The sequence below is a fragment of the Pseudophryne corroboree genome, chromosome 1 (assembly GCF_028390025.1).
Source record: "Pseudophryne corroboree isolate aPseCor3 chromosome 1, aPseCor3.hap2, whole genome shotgun sequence".
Taxonomy (NCBI): Eukaryota; Metazoa; Chordata; class Amphibia; order Anura; family Myobatrachidae; genus Pseudophryne; species Pseudophryne corroboree.
In genome coordinates, this window is record NC_086444.1 from 172,266,910 (window position 1) to 172,282,178 (window position 15,269).

The 15,269-nt window shown below is 42.1% G+C and overlaps 1 protein-coding gene across 1 annotated transcript in view; it reads right to left on the reverse strand.

Annotated features, from left to right (window-relative positions):
* The window catches only part of LOC135059260 (baculoviral IAP repeat-containing protein 1-like), a 160,592-nt gene that overhangs the window by 99,677 nt on the left and 45,646 nt on the right, over positions 1-15,269 (reverse strand). The window contains exon 2 of the mRNA XM_063963893.1: positions 2,115-2,708. Within this exon, the coding sequence (XP_063819963.1) occupies positions 2,115-2,691 (577 nt within the window). The 5' untranslated portion in view covers positions 2,692-2,708. The remainder of the gene's footprint in view (positions 1-2,114; positions 2,709-15,269) is intronic.

Sequence of the window (15,269 nt, forward strand, 5' to 3'; positions counted from 1 at the left end):
TTTTTAGAAAAATAGAACATGAGGCATGTAGCCTTATGTGATGGGAGACTGGAAATGGATAATACATAGGTAAAACAAAAGGTGATGCAATACATTAAACCTATTCCTGAAAATGAATAGCACTGCAGTAAGAAATACAAAATATAGAAATTGTAAGTACTATCTTTCAATGTTCTAGAAGTGTTTCTAGAACTAACTACAAGATGGTTTAGTCAGACTCAACTTCACCTCTGTACTAATTGGTTCAAATACTGATGAGATCGAAATGCGCTGGTTGAACACCTCTGAGTGCCATGATATTGCACCAATGCACATCAAGCTGCTTGCTTCTGGCAACTGCCAGAGGATGCCTCTGAGAACTAGAAATTTTGAGGCACATGGTACATATGGATGTCATGTCAACGTCCAACCTCTTACCTTCAAGGGGATGTGGTCAAAATCCTTCAGTCGGAAGGCAGACAGTGGGATCCCGTCAGTCAGAATCCTGACAGATCCCGAAGATAAGTACAGGGGGTTGGGGTTAGGGTTAGGCACTAGGGGGAGTGTTATGTTACGGAGGTGGGAGATGTTAGGGTTAGGCTGCCGGGGGGTGGGGGGTTAGGGATAGGTTGCGGAGGGGGTACGTTTGGGTTAGGCTGAGAGAGGGTAGGGATTAGGGGTAGGGAAATGGTAAAAATAATTTGCCAGGATGTGTCGGAATACTGCCCATCGGGATCCTGCTGTCAGTCTTCTGACTGTTGGGATCCAGACTGCCAATGTGTTGTATCCAACACCCTTCAAGTACCTTCTCTCTCCCCTTTTAAGTTTTTTACTTAAAATACTGGTCAGTTTATCCTAATTTGCAGCTATCCATGACAGTGAACTGAAAAATGTATAGCCAGAACTGATTTCTAATAGATAGGGGGTCGTACAGCACTGATTCGGCTGATGTGGCGGTGTTGAGGTGTGTGAGTAGTATTGAAAAAATAAGGCTGTGTGTGTTTGCCAGTTTTACTGACACATCCCATCACAATGGTTGTCTGTATAGAAGTCAACACAATAGTATACAGATTAACCATAAATAAACACAATAAAATGAATGTCAGTACAATACACAGGGTGTTAACAAAAGATAATGTAAAACTGGGCACCGTCTGGTGCAGAAAGGTGTGCAGGAATGTTTATGCAAAGTACAATAATCAAATAATGAAATAATCAGTGCAGTCCTACATATATTGTCCAGTGGCTCTGTGCTATGGCGCGCAACACGAGAGTGAGACAGACCTAGGGGTGGCGTCCTGCTTACCTGTCTTACTCAGTGTCGTAAAGACATTCAGTGAGCCCAGGTGATACAGAGGGGCATGGCCAAATGGAAGTGTGATCACGCCCCCTCAGAAAGAAACTGAATGGAATATTTTATGTGTGCAGCCACAAAGCTACCCGGCCTCTGCCAGCCCCCCCTCCCCCCCCCCTAATAAGACTGCTAGATGATACCAGATCATAATTCATTTGCTTAACATTTTCCCCAGATTATTAAATAACCTCCATATTTAAGAACAGGCGAAACGGACTGTCAGGGACCCCAGTAAGTTCACAGGACTAAATTGTGGATGCCCCCCTTCCTCCACACCCTTGCTGTGAAGGCAGACGCAGAGCGGGCATTTTTTGGGTCGCAGCAGCCACATTACATCACGTGCCCGCCTCAAACCCACCCCCATTTCTGATGGCATGCCCCAGCAATGCCGAGTTGACAGCCCCGCAATACCGTGTCACTGCCCGGACTGCCGTTCAATCAGGCAGAAGCGTTCGCATAAGTGATATGCAATCGCATGTCACTGTGTGCGCGTGCACAGTGCGGGTCCTGCGTGTGCGCACTAGGCATAAATAGTTCAGTATACGATCACAATGCTGATGCGATCCATACTAAATAAGCCGCAAAGGCCTTTATGTACAATAATTATTTGTCTATTAAGTAACATCCTATAGGTCATACCATTTATTCCTCTATTGACAAGTGTGCTGCAGATTTAGAACTATTACACCAACAAGAAATAACTCACTAGGCACTAATATCCACAGTATATTTCTCTATACTACCCTTTGTCATGACATAAATAACACATTTGTGTACTCACCAGTAAAGAAGAATCCCGCACTGGCAAGTTGAGCAGGTTGAATCCTGGCATAGAAGGGCCAGTTTATGAAAGAGTTTAATCTGGATACCTCTGTTGAATATTCCTGTAGAGATTCTTGGTCAGTCGGTGAAGGTTGAACCCTTACCTCGTATTTAGAAATATTGCCCATGTCTTCTCCTTTTATGAAACTACAGGCTGGGTTATAATTTGCATGATATTTTCTTGGTGTGGTTCTTAAAGGTTTGTAGATGAACACAATCCCACAGCAGAAGCACTGGACACTGTAGCTGACACCAGTGAAATATAGCCCAGCGCTGGCCATCTCTTTTGGACACCAACATGCCATTTTGAGTGATTGGAAAGATCTCAATCTCCTGGCCTCACATCTCATTTCAAAATTGTAACTTGTGCCCAGCTGTTGACGTATGGCGACATGACGTTTATGTTCATCAATGTTAAAATCAGTCCCAAAGGAAAGGGTGAAAAGATTTGTTATAGCCGTTATAGGATTAGGCTCCTTAAAATTAATTAAATCCACATTATCCTCACCATCTTCGCTGTGGTCGACAGAAGCCATTTCCTACATGAAATTTTCTATAAATAAAAAGATTCCTTTTGTTATTATAAAGATGTATTTTATAGTGCTAACATACTCTGTAGCTTTACAATCTGTCACAGAGAGTGATAAAACAAGACCTCTGGCCGATGGCCGCACATGTACAGTAGTTCTCCGCTGGGGCAAGCTTTTATTGGAGACTGCCTCCCAGCAAGAAATTAGTGGTGAATTTGATATTGTACATTTTCACATTGCCAATTTAGGCATAAAAGTTTTATCACAACCACATTATAAAAACAGATTGCTCCCTGACTTCCCACCCAACTTAATTTGTGTGTCTGTTTTTGTTTTTTTCTAATTCACATGTTAAAAATTGTACTTACATTGACTCTTTCTATGGATGACAGAATGAACAAGAGAAGAGGAAAACCCTGGCACACTGTGCCCACCACCCTGTAACCCAAACTCGCACACAATCAGTAGGTAGACCCAGAGTCGTAAGTAGACTTTTTGGTGCCCTGTGACCCCCCCTCCCCCCATTTTTCCAATCGGGACATAACGTGCATGCCTCGTGGGGAAGGGGCATAACAAGAGTGATCTCGCTGGAGGGCAGCTCCAATGCATTCCAATAGAATCCATGTAAATATTTTTTCCAGAAAAGGCGCTCACCAGGGTCTTTACAGCATAGTCGAATAACGTTTATTTACTCACAAAGTGCATTCCAATAGAATCCATGTAAATCCTCTTTCCAGAAAAGGTATATCTGCCTCTTCTGTGAGATTGTGTCCTGAGGAAGTGACCGAAATGTTGACCGCCACGATGGCTTCCACTTTGTGAGTATATATATATATATATATATATACACACACACACACACACACACATATACATACATACATACCATACATACACACACACACACACACACATCTTCAGCTGTAGACCTTAGACCTGTTTAATGAATTAACACGTCTGAAAAAGATGGAAATTGATTTCTTCTACCATGACATTACTCTCTCTAACTATTTTGAGGATAAATGTATACCCCGGGGATTTAGAGTTAAAAACTCCCCCACTATCGGGAGATACAATTTGGAATTTTGTAAGAAGTGGACTTCTATTTTAAACAAATGTTCCTTTGATCTTTTGTTATTAGTTATAGAAGAGTCCAAAAGAGAAATGCTATGTGTAAAAGAAAAATGTCAGCTTTTGAGGCCATTCATTTACAGTCATTGTTGGTGGATACACAGGGAGATTGGGTAAACAAACTCAATACACAGGTTGAACAATATAAAAACTCATTGGTAAAATTTAAATCTGAGAAAAGAAAAAAGTAGATATGGATTATGAACACCAGAGGGTGCACCCTTGGTTAACAGGGGCATTTCCTCATAATGATAAACGCCAATTGTTTAGACGCACTAACTATGGAATGAGATTAGACACATCAGATGACACAGTGACTACAGAAAGGGATAATGATACAGGACATAATAGTACTGTGGGATGTACGGGCACACCAGTAGGACGACGGATGCAGGCCCGTTTTTTAGTCCAAAATCCAGATAAACCCGCCATGACGGCCAAAACGCGAGGCAATACAAATACAAAAAAATCCAGAGGGGTCACAAGACCTAGTTTACAACCTTTCTAGTAGAACCTTATCTGGGTGCGAATTGGGGGTACTACAACGGCGATTGTCCTTTGTACCTACTGTCCCTTTTGACAGGCTACAATGGAAAATCGAGTTGCATGAGCTCAATAGGAGCCTAAAACTAAAAGAATTATTTGGAACTAAAGCCCCTACTCTCTCAGAATTGCCACCTCAACTACTAGCGATACAAAGTTGGTCTAAATTTGAACCAACTAGCAATAATCCATTAAAATCTATACACACATGCTAGATAAGACGGTTAGCGAAGCCCCTATGGCATTCGAACTAATCTAAATACGACCGTGAGGCACTCTGTAATCTTAGTAGTTATGACGATGTAGTATTCCACCAGGCGGACAAGGGCACTGCCTTAGTTGTAATGAACCTGATAGATTACAAAAGGGAAGTAGAATGTCAGCTGAAAGATGTAAATACTTATAGAAGGTTGGACTCTGATCCATCATTCAGCCAGAGGGTCGTTGTATCAACCCATTTCGATTTATCTCAATGCTCTGCTCCAACCGTGATTACAGGCTAAACCCACATTCTTAAAGGATACTACTAGTCTCCTGAGGGCATTGAAGACATTGCCTCTATTGTCTGATAAATCCTTGTTATGTGTGGTGGATGTTAGTAGCCTGTATACCTGCTTACCACATGATGCAGGTATACAGCTACCAAAGAATTGATCACAGATAACCCACTATATGTGGGACCCCCCATTGAACTGTTCCTTACCCTACTCATATTAGTACTAAAAAAATAGAAAGAATAGTGTGGGCGTTCAAAAATTAGAATATTGATTCAGCTGCTTGTTTAACAATTAACCATTTTAATACTCATAAAAAGTACATTTAAACACAAGTGTGATATCACATTAAAATACTAGACAGTACTGTCTTATCCTGGATATAAACAAACTAGTTAGTTTGTAGGCAAAAAATTAGTAAAAATGTGCATAAACCAGCTGTTAGTTGCGGCAAGTGAATGTAATTAGGCAGAAGCACAGTTAGTTGTAAAGATGCTTAGTTAGATGCTTGAAATTTACTGGATGGCTGTACTTCACCAGGTTTCCAGATATAGATGGAATGTCCACTTCAAATTAGAGATGAGCGGGTTCGGTTCGTCGAGATCCGAACCCCCCCGAACTTCACGTGGTTAACACGGGTCCGAGGCAGCCTCGGTTCTTCCCGCCTTACACGCAAAACCCGAACGGGGGAAAACGTCATCATCCCGCTGTCGGATTCTCGCGAGATTCGGTTTACATATAAAGAACCGCGCGTCGCCGCCATTTTCACTCGTGCATTGTTGAGATAGTGAGAGGATGTGGCTACGTTCTCTGCCTGAATAGCCCAATATCAGCTAAATATCAGCTAAACATCTGTGCTCAGTATCAGTGCTGCATTGTGGTGACCAGTATATAGTAGTACAGTACAGTAGTCCATTGCTGTATTTTGCTGCTCCGTATCAGTTCTATTATCCTGAACAGTGCTCAATATCTGTGCTCATTATTATCATTGCTGCATTGTGGTGACCACTGACCAGTATATTGTAGTACAGTACAGTAGTCCAGTGCTGTCCTCGCTGCCCAGTGACAGTTCTATTATCCTGAACAGTGCTCAATATTTGTGCTCATTATTATCATTGCTGCATTGTGGTGACCACTGACCAGTATATAGTAGTACAGTACAGTAGTCCAGTGCTGTCCTCGCTGCCCAGTGACAGTTCTATTATCCTGAACAGTGCTCAATATCTGTGCTCATTATTATCATTGCTGCATTGTGGTGACCAGTACATGGTAGTACAGTACAGTAGTCCAGTGCTGTATTTTGCTGCTCCATGTCGGTTCTATTATCCTGAACAGTGCTCAATATCTGTGCTCATTATTATCATTGCTGCAATGTGGTGACCACTGACCAGTATATAGTAGTACAGTACAGTAGTCCAGTGCTGTTCTTGCTGCCCAGTGTCAGTTCTATTATCCTGAATAGTGCTCAGTATCTGTGCTCATTATTATCATTGCTGCATTGTGGTGACCACTGACCAGTATATAGTAGTACAGTACAGTAGTCCAGTGCTGTTCTCGCTGCCCAGAGTCAGTTCTATTATCCTGAACAGTGCTCAATATCTGTGCTCATTATTATCATTGCTGCATTGTGGTGACCAGTATATGGTAGTATAGTACAGTAGTCCATTGCTGTATTTTGCTGCTCCATGTCAGTTCTATTATCCTGAACAGTGCTCAGTATCTGTGCTCATTATCATCATTGCTGCATTGTGGTGACCAGTATATAGTAGTACAGTACAGTAGTCCAGTGCTGTTCTCGCTGCCCAGTGTCAGTTCTATTATCCTGAACAGTGCTCAATATCTGTCCTCATTATTATCATTGCTGCATTGTGGTGACCACTGACCAGTATATAGTAGTAATGTACAGTAGTCCACTGCTGTTCTCGTTGCCCAGTGTCAGTTCTATTATCCTGAACAGTGCTCAATATCTGTGCTCATTATTATCATTGCTGCATTGTGGTGACCAGTATATGGTAGTACAGTACAGTAGCCCATTGCTGTATCTTGCTGCTCCGTGTCACCTAGTATCCTGAACAGTGCTCAGTATCACTGGTCAGTGTCATGTCAGAACAAAATGTTTTGGAGGTTTTGGAGGTGTCTTCCTCAGAGGAGTCTGTACAAGGTACTCAGGATTGCCTTGAGTGGTTTCATCCCATTAGGATGGAGACAGAATGGCTGGGTAGCCTAGGAAATAGCATTCCTCAGAGTTCATTAGAGCATACTCTATTAAGTTGCTGAAAAAAGCTACGAAGAATGCTCTAGATATGGGTCAATTTCATTTAGGACCCCCTCCGCTCCTGATACACAGGTCTTGCAGGCCAACGCGGACATCGATGCCAACACAGGGATCGACACAGAAGTTAGAGGGGGGCACTATGATAGATTGGAATATAAAATTCAGCAATTTATCAATGCCATTAGGGATGTGTTAGAAATACCTATACAAATAGAGGAAAATTCTTGTATGCTAACTGCAAAATCATTAGTGACATTCCCGGTTTCGGAAGAGTTGAATACCCTATTTGAAAGATCCTGGTTAAACCCAGAAGAGGTTTTTCACATCCCCAATAAAGTACTTAAGACATATCCCTTTCCTGAGGAGGATAGAAGGAGATGGGAGATTCCTCCCTAATGGACATTTCGGTGTCCAGGCCATCAGGGGTAATTACATTACCTGTACCAGGCTTGGCCTCGTTAACGGAGCCGACTGACCGCAAGATAGCGACAACTCTAAAATCCATTTACACGGCTACTGGAGCCGCCATTAGGCCCACTATTGAATGTACTTGGGTAGCTAGGGCTATGTTAAAATGGTCAGACAATTTAATAGAAGACCTTGATACAATCCATAGGCATGATGTTGTCTTGATTCTAGGTCACATAAAGGATTCGGCTAAATTCATGGTGAAAACCATGAGGGACATTGGGCTGATGAATTCTAGAGCATCCTCCGTGGCAGTAGCGGCTCGCAGAGGTCTCTGGATCCGCCAATGGAACGCAGACGCCGAATCCAAGGAGGTACCTCCCCTTCGCAGGTGAGACACCTCTTGGGGACACTCTGAATACAAATCCTTCCGCAGCACCACCTGTGAGAAGACGTAACTCTGCTTCTCTGATGCAGTCCCCTTGGGCTGCCAGATCGAGAAAATTCAGGAGGGCCTACTTCTGCACGAGGCTAGGCCATAGAAAGAGCAGAAAGTCTGCACCCTCTACAGGTGCACGGGTTCAGAGGTTGGATTCTACTCCCTTAGCGTCCTCAGCGGGACGTGGAAGGACTCCCATGTGGGGGTCCACTGGGGGGGATCTCATCTACATCACTAGAGGGGAGCCTTAGTGATTATTATTATATCCCAGGTAATAAAAATTATTACCCAGGGTTAGAAACTGGATTCAGGAGTTTCCCCCTGGCTGTTTGTTTAATCAGCCCTGCCAATTGTTAGGACAGTGGGTTTGTCTCTGTCATATAAAAAAAAAAATTTTTTAAAGTGCCGTCATGTCTGACACTTCCGTATATGTCCAGTGTTACTGCCATATGATATAATTCCAGACATTACTGCCATTTAATTCCAGTGATTTTGTCATTTTCTTCCAGTGATTTGGACCAATAATACCATTGATTAGAACAAATAATTCCTGTGATATTGAGGTGTTTGTGTCGCTTAGCTTAGCCTGCCAGCGACCGCCATTCAGCGACCTTGGTGCACCTCTTTCTTTCTTTGCATCATGTGCGGTTTGGGGACTATTTTTTTAAAGTGCCATCCTGTATGACACTGCAGTGCCACTCCTAGATGGGCCAGGTGTTTGTGCCGCCCACTTGGGTCGCTTAGCTTAGTCATCCAACGAGCTCGGTGCAAATTTTAGCACTAAAAATAATATTGTGAGGTGTTCAGAATAGACTGGAAATGAGTAGAAAGTATGGTTATTGAGGTTAATAATACTATAGGATCAAAATTATCCCCAAATTCTATGAGTTAAGCTGTTTTTGAGGGTTTAAAAAAAAAAAAAAAAAAAACCCGCATCTAAACCACACCCGAATCCGACAAAAATTCTTAAGGGAGGTTTTGCCAAAACGCCTCCGAATCCAAAACACGACCGCGGAACCGAATCCAAAACCCGAAAAATGTCCGGTGCACATCTCTACTTTAAATATGCTGGTGAGGCTCTTGCTGAAGATTTTGTCCCATCTGGCTGGTTACCAGCCGTGCACTTGTAATATGCAGCACAACACACCCACAGTGCTGTCAGTGTAGTTGGAATCCCCGCACTGCGGCAGTTGGAACAGCAAGACAGTACCTTTTGTGCTGTATGGCAAGGTCCAGAGTGGAAAGGACACTGTGGGAGGCCGCTGCATTTAGGCATTTAACCTAAATACTTTGCATTTTTATGCAAGTATATGTAATATTGTAATGTACTTGTTTCTTTGTACTGGTATTGCTCATTGATTGTTATTGATCGCAGTATGGGGGTAATTCTAAGTTGATCGCAGCAGCAAGTTTGTTAGCAATTGGGCAAAACCATGTGCACTGCAGGGGGGCAGATATAATATGTGCAGAGAGAGTTAGATTTGGGTGGGTTATTTTGTTTCTGTGCAGGGTAAATGCTGACTGCTTTATTTTTACACTGCAATTTAGATTTCAGTTTGAATACACCCCACCCAAATCTAACTCTCTCTGCACATGTTATATCTGCCCCTCCTGCAGTGCACATGGTTTTGCCCAACTGCTAACAAATTTGCTGCTGCGATCAACTCAGAATTAGGCCCTAAGGCCCTCATTCCGAGTTGTTTGCTCGTTATTTTTCCTCGCATAGGTGCGATTAGTCACAAATTGCGCATGCGCAACATTCGCAGTGCGCCAAGTAAATTTGCTAAAAAGTTTGGTATTTTACTCACGGCTTAACAGAGAAATTTCTTTGTTCTGGTGATCGGAGTGTGATTGACAGGAAGTGGGTGTTTCTGGGCGGAAACTGACCGTTTTATGGGTGTGTGCGAAAAAACGCAGCCGTTTCTGTGAAAAACGCGGGAGTGTTTGGAGAAACGGGGGAGTGTCTGGGCGAACGCTGGGTGTGTTTGTGACGTCAAACCAGGAACGAAACTGACTGAACTGATCGCAGTGGCAGAGTAAGTCTCGAGCTACTCAGAAACTGCAAAGAAATTTCTATTCGCAATTCTGCTAATCTTGCGTTCGCAATTCTGCTATGCTAAGATTCACTCCCAGTAGGCGGCGGCTAAGCGTGTGCAATGCTGCTAAAAGCAGCTAGCGAGCGAACAACTCGGAATGAGGGCCTATGTTCCTTGAAGAATAGTGTAGCATGGCTGGTAACCAGCCAGATGGAACAAAATCTTTAGTAAGAGGCTCACCAGCATATTTGAGAGCTCTCACACAGTTTCTCCAAGGTGATGCAGTTGGTTTATATGTGTTAGTACAGGGGTTTCCATAAAGTGCTGATTCAAATGGAGGAAAAAAGTCCAAAAGATCTTGTAAAGAAGTCCTTATCTGGATCCTTTAATAGTGGAAGGGCGTGCTGGTCCTGATAGCAAAGGAACAATGTATTACAGGCATCCAGCGCGCACCCTGTGCCACTAAAGAATGCACTTCCTTATTCACAATTTATAAGAGCGCTTCGTATAAGTGAACAGAGGGAAGTGGGAATCCGACAACTTGAGGCATTATTTAACAAGTTCTTACAAAGGGGTTATAAAGAGAAGGATCTAATCAAGGCTAAGAATAAATCTCTAGCTATTCCCATAAATCAATTGTTGACCTACACGGTTAGAAAAACCAATGGTAATCGGCACGTCTGGGTCAGCAAATATACACACATGAGCACCTATGCTAATAGTCTCTTTGGCCCATGATTATGTCTGACAAGGATCTTGGAGCATTACGCGATAAGTTTTTGATGACTTGTTATCGGAGAGGCAAAAACCTCAAAGACTACTTGATACGGAATGATGTACAGTATCTCAGCTAGGGAAGAAAATGAGTCAAACATTTCTTAACAAACCTAAAAATGGTTGTTTTAAATGTCCTAATTGTACGACATGCAGATTTCTACAAACAGGACCAACGTTCCACCATCCTTATACATCAGCTTATGTGCACTAGGCCATACGGGCAGCTATCAATACTGGGTCTAGTATACAACCGGTGGTGCGCCATTTTTTGGAAACAAAACATAACCTGTCGACATTGCTATTACGGATAATAGATCATGTGCCCCCACTGTCAAGAGGAGGCAACAGATTGATGAAGCTTTTACAGAGGGAAGCTGAATGGATACTACATCTAAATTCATTGACCCTTAGAGGACTTAATGAGAATATTGGTATGCAAGTATTTCTCTAAAATCAGAGTAACAACAGATATAGATTAGAGAGTAGTGTTGACCAATTTTTAACTACTTGTGTCAGATAAACAGGGTAAAGCTATATGTACATTAAAGTACAAGTGTAATATTAAGTAATCGTATAAGCATTTGTGATGTGGGAGTAATGACAGAATTTTCTATAGGAACTTGGGTTTCTATTGATTCTATAGTTTCTATTGTTTTTATTACTATGTTTGTCTGTTTAATGTTTTTATTGTTATGCATTAGTGTTAATACTATATATGTGGTGTAATTATGGCTACCTCTACCACCTCCTGAACAGGTTTGTGAATGAGCAGGTGTCGAAGTCAGATAAATGACACATACGAACTACACACAGAGTGGTGCTTCTCGGTGGTGGCATAAGAACGCAATTGACGTATATGGACGCACCATGCTTCTTTACCGTGCATAGAGTCACACGGCATGCGTGTTGCTGCGTGGTGGGTGTGTATATGGTAAAAGGCGCAATCGCTGAGAAATGCCATAAAGACACATACAAACACATATTCACATAACACATAAATTACACATAGCTAAAACATGTCCAACACAAGACTTGTATTATATTGTATTTATATAATAGAGTATAAAAACAGATATATATGTATTATTGGGACGAAACAAGTTAATTATATCATGTTTAGTGTCAAAATGGTCAGGAGAATGTGTGGATTAATTTGATAGCTATGGGTAAATTGTAGCACATTGCGACAATTAGTTATGATCAAATGTAGGATTATAAAGTCACATTCTATGAGAACAAAGGACTTCCTGCACAAGCATGTGGACAGAAACCCAGTGGTTAACACCTGTACCTGCATCTTAAAACTGGACATTGCTTTCATATGAACTGACCAAAAACACACAATGAATGAGAAACCTCCCTCTCCTGGACCAATAGCAAAAGACACAGCCCCAGATGTATATCTTCTCCAATACACAGTATATAAGTACTTTCCCATGCCCAGGAAGCTCAGTGATGCTGATTCTAACTGGCGATGACTGTCCACTGAGCTAAGGGTGATGTATACTGGCTGTAACTGTTTCTTATGTGACTGTAACTCTGTACCACTTACTTAGGCTTATATATGTTATACTGAAAGATATACTGTACATGTTATTTTGTATGCATACCTTTTAATATCAAATACACACACACATATATATATATATATCTCTGAGCGTTGGACCTCATTAAACCATGTGTGCGACTAATTGTTTTCTCTTAAGGGACATAGTGCTGCGACATTTAGCGCACTATTATCGTATATATTAATAAGACGCAACTTGCGTCCGCAGTATATAATAACACTGGTATGTAAATGTTTATTTAAGATAATGGAATTTCACACAGGAGAAGGGGGTGACTTGGGTGGTTACCATGATCCATAAGATACCTATAGCTATGAATTTAATATTAATGATGCAGTATTGGTGCGCATAAGTATGTACGAATTGTATGGGGCCATTGGCTTCGGTGTCCTTTGTAGGCATTTCACACTCTTTATGTTTTTAATATTTTTAGCTCCCTGGACACTACAGTGCAGCTGTTGTGTGGGCGTTATACTGTGGTTGCCTGGTAACGCTGGTGTCTGGACATGTGCGGCATACAGTGTTAAGCCTGGACACCCAGTGACGGACGCACTTCCGGGTTCGGCCAGGTTGCTAGGTGACGCGTGCACACACGTTCGTCACAGCCGTGCGGTGTGATGACGCGGGGCGCAGCCACCCTGACGGCTCCCTGCTGGGGACCAGGAGTTGTGAGTTCCAGCAGGTGTGGGATGACACGGGATGGTGACATGGGTGGACACGGCAGCATCAGGTTGCCATGGCGACGGGTACACGGCGGTGAATATTGGAAGTGCACCATTGGAAGGTGAAACAGGTGTACACATTTGGGGTTGATCAATAGCACATATAAGGAGCATGGATAGACAGCAGATGGTTGATACTTCCTTGATGATGGAATGGGCCGAAACAGCTGTTGGGAACTGTGACTGGGTTGGTCTGAGGACCCTGGGTGAACTGTGAGATGTTATATCTTTATATTATTGGATGAACTGTCAATCATGCTGAATTTGCACACAACTTTTCTAAAGTATTAAACTTAATTTAAAGGAGTGCTGGTCCTGTCTGCTACATAGCCACTGCTGGAGCCTCATGGTGTGGACTTTTGGATATATTATTATTGGACTTGGCACCCCTGGATTCAGGACTTGGTGTAGTGCGGTTTTCTTTAGTTGAGATATATAGATATAGATATATATATATATACATACATATATATACATACATACATACATACATACATACACACACATACATACATACATACACACACAGTACCAGTCAAAAGTTTGGACACGCCTTTTTTTATTCAATGGTTATTTATTTTAATTATTTTCTACATTGTAGATTAATACTGGAGACATGGAATTATGTTGTAAACAAGAAAGTGTTAAACAAAACAAAATATGTTTCATATTTTAGATTCCTCAAAGTAGCCCACTTTTGCCTTGATGACAGCTTTTTTAGTGATGTGCACCGGAAATTTTTTGGGTTTTGTGTTTTGGTTTTGGATTCGGTTCCGCGGCCGTGTTTTGGATTCGGACGCGTTTTGGCAAACCCTCCCTGAAATTTTTTTTGTTGGATTCGGGTGTTTTTTTTTTACAAAAAACCCTCAAAAACAGCTTCAATCATAGAATTTGGGGGTCATTTTGATCCCATAGTATTATTAACCTCAATAACCATAATTTCCACTCATTTCCAGTCTATTCTGAACACCTCACAATATTATTTTTAGTCCTAAAATTTGCACCGAGGTCGCTGGAGGGCTAAGCTAAGCGACCCAAGTGACACAAACACCTGGCCCATCTAGGAGTGGCACTGCAGTGTCAGACAGGATGGCAGGTTTAAAAAATAGTCCCCAAACAGCACATGATGCAAAGAAAAAAAGAGGTGCAATGAGGTAGCTGTGTGACTAAGCTAAGCGACCCAAGTGGCCGACACAAACACCTGGCCCATCTAGGAGTTGCACTGCAGTGTCAGACAGGATGGCAGGTTTAAAAAATAGTCCCCAAACAGCACATGATGCAAAGAAAAAAAAGAGGTGCAATGAGGTAGCTGTGTGACTAAGCTAAGCGACCCAAGTGGCCGACACAAACACCTGGCCCATCTAGGAGTGGCACTGCAGTTTTCTAGCGAGAGGATGAGTGCTTCCATCCTCATGTGAATCTGAACCACTAGCCATGAACATAGGCCAGGGCCTCAGCCGTTCCTTGCCACTCCGTGTCATAAATGGCATATTGGCAAGTTTACGCTTCTCATCAGACGCTTTTAATTTTCATTTTTGGGTCATTTTACTGAACTTTTGTCTTTTGGATTTTACATGCAGACACAGAGGTAGAGCAGTGGACTACTGTACCGTACTGCTATATATATACTGGTGGTCAGCAAAATTCTGCACTGTCCTCCTACTATATACTGCGCACAACTAAAATGCAGCACAGGTATGGATGTATAGTATACTTGACGACACAGAGGTAGAGCAGTGGACTACTGTACAGTACTGCTATATATATACTGGTGGTCAGCAAAATTCTGCACTGTCCTCCTACTATATACTGCAGCACAGGTATGGATGCATAGTATACTTGACGACACAGAAGTAGAGCAGTGGACTACTGTACCGTACTGCTATATATATATATATATATATATATACATATATATATATATATATATATATATACACACACACACACACACACACACACACACACACACACACTGGTGGTCAGCAAAATTCTGCACTGTCCTCCTACTATATACTGTGCACAACTAAAATGCAGCAAAGGTATGGATGCATAATATACTTGACGACACAGAGGTAGAGCAGTGGACTACTGTACCGTACTGCTATATATATATATTGGTGGTAGGCAAAATTCTGCACTGTCCTCCTACTATATACTGCGCACAACTAAAATGCAACACAGGTATGGA